At 33.2% G+C, this 7,636-nt stretch overlaps 1 protein-coding gene across 1 annotated transcript; it reads right to left on the bottom strand.

Moving 5' to 3' along the window:
- Positions 1–2,996: 2,996 nt before the first annotated feature.
- On the bottom strand, positions 2,997–7,202 carry LOC137833064 (indole-3-acetate O-methyltransferase 1-like). The gene is made up of 4 exons (XM_068641447.1): positions 6,976–7,202; positions 6,130–6,546; positions 4,796–5,071; positions 2,997–3,789 (listed from the first exon to the last, which is right to left on the bottom strand). Exons 1-4 carry the CDS (start codon positions 7,075–7,077, stop codon positions 3,433–3,435), a joined length of 1,152 nt encoding a protein of 383 aa, XP_068497548.1. The 5' UTR covers positions 7,078–7,202; the 3' UTR covers positions 2,997–3,432.
- Between the last annotated feature and the right edge of the window lie 434 nt (positions 7,203–7,636).

The raw sequence follows: 7,636 nt of genomic DNA on the forward strand, positions 1-7,636 counted from the left end.
TCTTTTAAACCTTGTGATTGAAAATTAGAAACATTGAGTAGAGTCAACAAACGACTATAGAAAATTGTGTAGTTAGATTTTTGTCCAGTGGTTAATGATTGATTATTGGATTACATTACTCTTTTATGTGCTTAAAGTTTTAGTTTATTACCTGAAGCACATGCATGTTGTAACATATGATTTTAATATTTTTAATTTAGAGGACCACTACTGAATTCTGGCTCTTCATTCTAGAATTTAGCCCACAGATATAACACAAAAAGTCCATGAAAAACATAGAAGACAAAAAAACTTTATATCAGCCTGAAAAAGCTAAGGAATCTCCACAGTGGAAGGACCACAAATAGTTGTCTATTTTTAACTTGGTATCAAAACATTGTGCCATCTGTTTGTTTTGAAATATTGAGGTGCACACCCTTTATGTTTCAGTCTGTACAAATTTAAAGCACCTAAGACAGTGTGACACCCCATTTTTTCACCTTGCCTAGGTCAACCAATGCACTGTATGCAATACTATATGCTTATGTTGGTGATAAAATCAATATTTGAAGATAAAGATAGGAAGTCTTATCTAGTGACTGTTTGTCCAATGAGGTATAGGTTTCAGATTTTGAACTAATTCTCATACTCATGATGTTTAGTACTACCATTTTTTACATTGATTTCATTTTCTTTTAACCTTTGACATGAAATTGATACAAAGATGCAAGCAAATAGGATAGTTCTGAGTGAAACTTGAAGACTTGTTTTCACAAGATAAAATTGCTGAAAACTTGGTGTATTAGTGCAGTTAATTAAGTATAGGGGTCTCATCTTTGGTATACCAAGATGTGTTATCATGGTTCACATAACATGAAGGACCATATATTATCCCTTAATATATGCATGCAGTAAGGGTGAGCAAATTGCACTACAGATTTGAGTATTTATATATAAGAGGAGTGGTTTACAGAATGAATGAACCTGAAAAATAGTATTATTATGATTTTTGACTTTATGCATCAATGTTTATCCCTGAGTACCTATTTGTTTTACTCATTAACCCATCAGGTTTTGTAGAAAGTATAAGTGTTTTTCTGACTTTGAGGAATACAACTAAGGGTGGCAATGAGTACGAATCTACTGTTTTGAGCATGTAAAAGGCAAGTCTAACCCCTCCTACATAGTTGAGAATTTAGAAAACAAAAATATTTTGTATTTTTTGAATCTCTATAAAAGTAAAAATTTATCCTGAGAGCAAAAGTCAAAAACAAACTTAAATTAATAATTTACTACTTAGTACAAGTAAGTAAAGAAAAGAAGCATAATATAAAAATATAATAAAATAAATCATGAAATAAAATCTATTTTTATTTTTATATTTATAGATATATGATATTGATGAAATAGTAAATAAAAATATTTAGTCATGTTCATCACAAATAAATAATATTACAAAAAGAAAATTAGAAAGAATTAAAAGTTTGTTTCATTCTATACTTTTTACATTACCTCTCTTGCCTTGTCATCCTGCAACCTTAGTATTACTAAATTGAAAACATGAAATATGTAAAATTGTAGTTTCAAGAAGTTTATAATTTCAAAGCATTTCAAGGTGTGTCATAATAATAATATATGCATTAAAATGGTGAGTGAAAGTTACAATACATTAGACTCACTTGTGTATCTAGAAATACTCTTGTAGATGTGTCAAGCTTAAAACCAAATCAATAGATCAAATTTTAAGTGGGTTCACTTATCTGTTTCTCCAACTCCACTAAATCTCCTTTGTTTTCTTGAGATTATTCCTGTGTCTAGTAACAAAAGTTTCTCTTTGGATAAGCCTTTGAAAGTTGGAAAGCTTGATCACTAAAGTAAATGAAACAGGGTTTAATTTATTGACAAGATATTAGATATCAAGTAAGGAGAAGAAAATAGAAAATTTTATATACTAATGGACAGAAGGGTCAAATATTATCATTTTGTAGAGGTGAATTTTGAAGAGTGGTGTGTAGCACAGTAGTTTCTTTCTTCTGATTCAATATGATAGTGAATTTAGTATACAAGTGTCTGTATGTCTCTGCAACTGCTCCTTATCTGTAGCATATAAAATGTCAAAGTTGTTTAAGATCCAGTTGGAGGTTTTGAGAAGAGTGCAAGGTGTCTTGAAGTTGTGTCCTTTTGGTGGATTGTGGTGCCATTAGATAGATATCTTTTCCTGCACCTCATTTAATGGACATGATAATGCGGGATTTTAATAAAGACACTTTACACTATCAGAATGAAAAGTCAGCTGATGTTTAGTTTGTTTTCTTTTTAATAATTTATTCTTTCTTCCCTGATGCTTTCTGTTGGTTTCAAGAGGATTTCTGGTCATGCTGTTCTGTTTTCACATCTCTTCTTTTACTGAGGTTATCATTTGTTGTTAGATTTTGCTCTTCTCAGCATTGCACAATACATGGTTGATATGATTTAATATAATCAGGATGGTAAAGGTAGGTAGCTAACTACCTAAGAGATGAGAAAGCAAAGAATAATCCAAAGCCTTTGAAAAGAGAACCACGTTTCAATAATAACATAACTAAACAACCCAATATATGTCTAATTATTAGCTTAGGAAGGAATGTTATACCTACAACCATTCATGTAATAATTTGTGCAATAGTATCTTTTTTGTATATTCTTCTGTATATAATTTATTATATGTCATAACTGATTGAGCTAATGTGGCATGAGTTAATGTTAATCATGCAATCTTACATGGATAATTGAAATTGTTTGACTTAAACCAGATCTTAACTTCACTTTTGTTACATGTAAATATTAGCTCCTTTTGTGCTCTCGCCAGATATACCTTTTATACACATATTATCATATATGATGGAATGAGAAGAGCTAATTTTGAGCAATACCATTCTTTTGCATGATAAGATTAACTGTTATTACTTCTTGCGATCTCATATGATTTGGTATGCGTCCTATGTAATAGACATACTGTTAATTGATAAACACAAAGAAGAAAGGAAGAGGTGACTCATCATTCAACAATGACATATTCCATACTCCAGTTTGTTAGTACAGAACATTCTTGCTGCTTTCACAAAATATGGACATGTACATCCACACTGTGATAAGCTGTTATTTTAGATAACATGAAGAAAGCTTTATTTCAGATCCAAGGGGACACAAGTCAGAAAGCACATGATGTGTAGAAAGTAGCCACTGTCTCCAAGAACACAGAAAAACACTCATAAGAGGGAAAAAAATAGAGGTATAGCAAGTGCTGAACCCTCATTTTTGTCTCTCTCATGTGTGTTTTGACGCTTCCTATGAAATAAAAAGTGCAAAAACAACACACGAAAAGAAAGACAGGGATAGTAACAGAACTAGATAAGCCCTTTTTCTTGTCCTCTTGTTATGTCCAAAGGGCCTTTTCCTTCTTTGTCTCTATTATCATAGAGCAAAAGAAAGGGATGCAACTATGTGAAAGAACTGTAGTTTCTCTAATAACTCTTTGCCATGGCTTGCGGCTCTACGTTCCACTCTCAGAAACAGTTCCTCACTGAGCTTGACACCAATGTGAGCTTCAACAAGGACACCAGACACACTCCTGCATGTGTTGGCAAGGGCCTTTCCTACTTCCTTATCATCACCTGGCTTGTTCACCACAAGAGGGCTTCCCCCTTTGAACACCTCAAGCTTGTTTATGGCAAATGAACCATCGGATTCAACCACCTCCTTGACATCTTGCAGGCTTGGTGCATAAACTGGAATGTTGAAACTGTCTCTTTTCTCACTGGTAATTAATCCCTGTGATTAAGAATATGATTTAGTCCATATACCATACGCACATGTCACATGTCAATACATATATGCTTTAACTGGTTGAAAAAGGTTTTGAAAACAGAACACTTATGACCTCATATCCTCTCAACCAAAGTTTTGGTTCAGCTATAAGAGTGTCCACTTATTGAGAAACCCAACAAATAAAAAAGTATTTAATATAAAGTACAGCATTTAATGTATTGAAAACAAAAAAAACAAAGTTTTTCATTTGATACTTGTTTACTTTAAATTCCCCCACATACACTCTAAAAGGCAATGGTTAGTATTTACAATGAAGTAGTTGCTTTTAATGAAAGATTTGCCCAACAGAAGTGATTAAAAAAGGGAACTTTTAATGTTTAGACATATTATATCAGCTACAAAATAATCTTGAGCCAATTAGGAATGTCTCATTAAATTCTGTACGATCCTAACAATAATGGTGAATTGCTATAACATATTGTGGTAGATGTTATATACATAATAGATAAATGAGTTTGGTGTTTGGGTCTGTTCAAGGTACAGATACAAATGATTAGGTAAAAATAGATGAGATGAATGGAAACATATCCTTGTTGTCTTGCTTTAAGCTACGATGATGATTTTGTGTGTTCTAAACATCCAAAACCTAATTGTTGGCTAATATTATGGTAGCCAGCATCTAATTATTATTTCTGCCGACATGATGATGAATACAAGATAGCTATAGCTTGATCAACTTGGGGTGGCCATCAAACGGTTGAGATAAACTTGTTTGAATGATGACAAGTGAAGTGAAAAATTGACAATAATAAGCTATTACATTATTGTGACGCCTACAACAATTGATTGTTTATGTTTTTGAGCTTTTTCCTTTTCATCTCTAATGTGTCTAAAACTCCTTTTTGGTCTGCCAATGACAGATGTGCAAGACTCTGTGGTGCTGATGTGCATTGTGCACTATTTTGACACACAAGCACGCATAAAAATGTTGTTTTAATATGATAATTACCTCTTGGACAAGATCATCCCAAGCATCCTGAAAGTGGGTCCCAAATAGGAGGCCAGCCCCACCTTGGTCTGTGGGGTCCACAGAAGTTCTGCCCAAGCAAACCAAGAACATGGACCCCCCTCTCTTCAGTTCCACAGACCTTGATCTCAAGAACCCAGCCAAGTCTTCTCGGAATTGTTTCCTGTAAGCATTTGCTGTGATCTCACTAGCACCATGGATGCACACCCTCCCCTTGTTGTATGCACTTGACTTCATGTCCATCACACATTCTGGTACCTAGGTTTCATAACATACCAAAACATTTAGTCATTCATGTTGGATCAATCATGTTGAAACACCATCTCACACGTTTAAGTATATGTGTTTGATTATTTAAAAATAAAAATGCATGGAGTTGAATTAAGTCTGAGCTTGATTACTATCCATGCATCAAAAAACAGTCCAAATACGTCATTATGTTCCTGAAATATAATAATAAGTCTTTCAAGACCATGGTTGTGTTGCACCAACTTTGGACCATAACTTAGGACTTGGCCTTCAAATTAATGCATTACACATGTAACGGTTTTGTTACGTTGTCCTCGGGAAGTGGCAAATATTTTTGTTTTGTTTTTTGTCGTAGAAATTACTGCATAGACTACACGGATTCTTTGATGTTAGTGGGGGGTGTGAATGAGACCTTCAAGGACATTAAAGGGAGAAAATGGTTAAAAGTTGTTTAGCAAACTAACTAAATCGTTATTCACTAAAAGTTTTCAAGAAATTTATCGTACTTTTAAGTTTGAATTCTACTCAAAAGCTTTGCAAAAAGCAAGAAAAGTAACAGCATGATCTGAAATCTACTACTGTTAATTAATTTGTGTGATTTTAACTGGTTCAGGTGGAATAAAGAGTTCAAAAAACAAAATGATGATTAATTTAATGAAAGATATCAGGATTAAAAATAAAAGCATTTATGCTACCTTTTTCTTTTAAAACAAACACAACAAGAACAAAACAGGAGTCTGACATGATTGCTTTTCCCTGCTATGAACTTTCAAATGAAAATATCAAGAGAAGTAAAAACAAAAATAGAGAGAGAGAGAGAGGGAAAAGTGATGCACTACCAAATAATAAAAAGGTTTAATCCTACAATTCTATTATATAATTAGAAGAAAAACAGATAAAAAATTAGAAAAAAGTGAACAAAAACATATAGAGAAAGATTTATGAGTTTAATTTATACATATGATGAACTTAAAGCATCTTTACTTTAGTTTATAACTTAAACTTTGATGTAAAAAGTATTATAATTATAAAAAGTGTTACAACTTTTAAGTAAGAAGAGTTAATACCTGAGATAACCAATGCAAGGAAAAGGTTGAGTGGAAAACATCAATGAACCTTGCCGGAAAAAGCCTCCGGTAGAAGGAGCCGGGAACGCCGGCGGCGAAGTAGGCACGGTGGTTGCTGGCGGCAAGGCACTCCTCCATGCTAACTCCATAGTTGGCTGATGGAGGAAGGAGCTGGAAGAGGGTGTTGAAGTCATTGCCAGGAAGGTCTGAGAAAAAAGCAGAAAACTCAGGAGGTTCTAATCCTGAAGCCTCATAGCGTTTGATGATGTGATTGACGATCACATCCACCACATTGATGGTGTTGCTGCCACATGAACACCCCAAGTCCACAACCACAAAAGGGATGTTAGGGTCTTGAAGTTGAACTTCATCTAGGGCTTCTTTCAGCAGGTGATGCATGGACTTGGCATGGATGGCCTGCATAAAAACCACATACCAAATGTTTGGCACAACATATATATACAATGTTAAACAACAACTTCTAGTGATTATATATATCAAACTGTACATATATATCAGTGAAGATTAAAATAGAATAAAAAATTAACAACATTTTTAAAAGTTTCATTTTTGTTCATGGTGATTGAAGAACAATATTAACAATGGTGTGTAAGTTTTGTCCAAAAACTAATCATGAGTATATTGTAAGGTTAACATTTAATACTTCTGTGAAATAATACTCAGTTGGTACATTTCTTATACATATAAATGTATGTATATGAATCAAAATCTTAGTTTGAGGGTATGTAAAAGGTGAAGGAAATACTTGTTGGAGGGTTCATTTTGCTGGTATAAAATGGAAGAAAATGGAGAGAGAAGAAGGTGGAGAGAAAGGATAAAGAGTACCTGAGCTTGGGAATTGTTGGCATAGCTTCCTTCACCTTTGCCTCCTTTCATGCTAAGCAATTTCTCAAGCTCCATGTTGGACACAACAACATTATCTCCCATGGCAGGAAATAAGCTATGAAGAAGGGGTTTGGTTTGAGAAGAAAAGATGAAGAAAAAGAAGGAAGAGAGTGAAGAATATATAGAGTGAGTGTGTGTAAATGGTGGTGGGCGATTGTGTCTGAGTGATAGCTGAAATGAGAGACAAGAGAGTTAATATAAATAGACAAAGGAAGAGAAGACTCTTCTCAATTATATTATTATATGTCTGCTAATTCTATATTCTATTAGCTATAGCCTCCTTTTTACTGCTATATAGATTACAAAGAAGGAGTTATAAGTACTAAAAGATGCAATTATTCTGCATAATATTTCAGAAGGGAAAAACACAATAAATAATAATAATAGTAATTAAAAATAATAATAATAATAATAACAATTAATAATAATAATAATAAAAGATAAAACACAGAAAAAAGTTGAAAGCATAGAATATGGGCCTTGCATGCAAAATAAGGAAGGCCCAAGATTGGCGCCAGATTTTGATTTTTATGCCCAACAACCAACTTATTCGAAAATGCTTAGATTAATAAATGAATAATTCAGTTAAATTTGATTTTAG

Source organism: Phaseolus vulgaris, chromosome 6 (genome assembly GCF_000499845.2).
Source record: "Phaseolus vulgaris cultivar G19833 chromosome 6, P. vulgaris v2.0, whole genome shotgun sequence".
Lineage (NCBI taxonomy): Eukaryota > Viridiplantae > Streptophyta > Magnoliopsida > Fabales > Fabaceae > Phaseolus > Phaseolus vulgaris.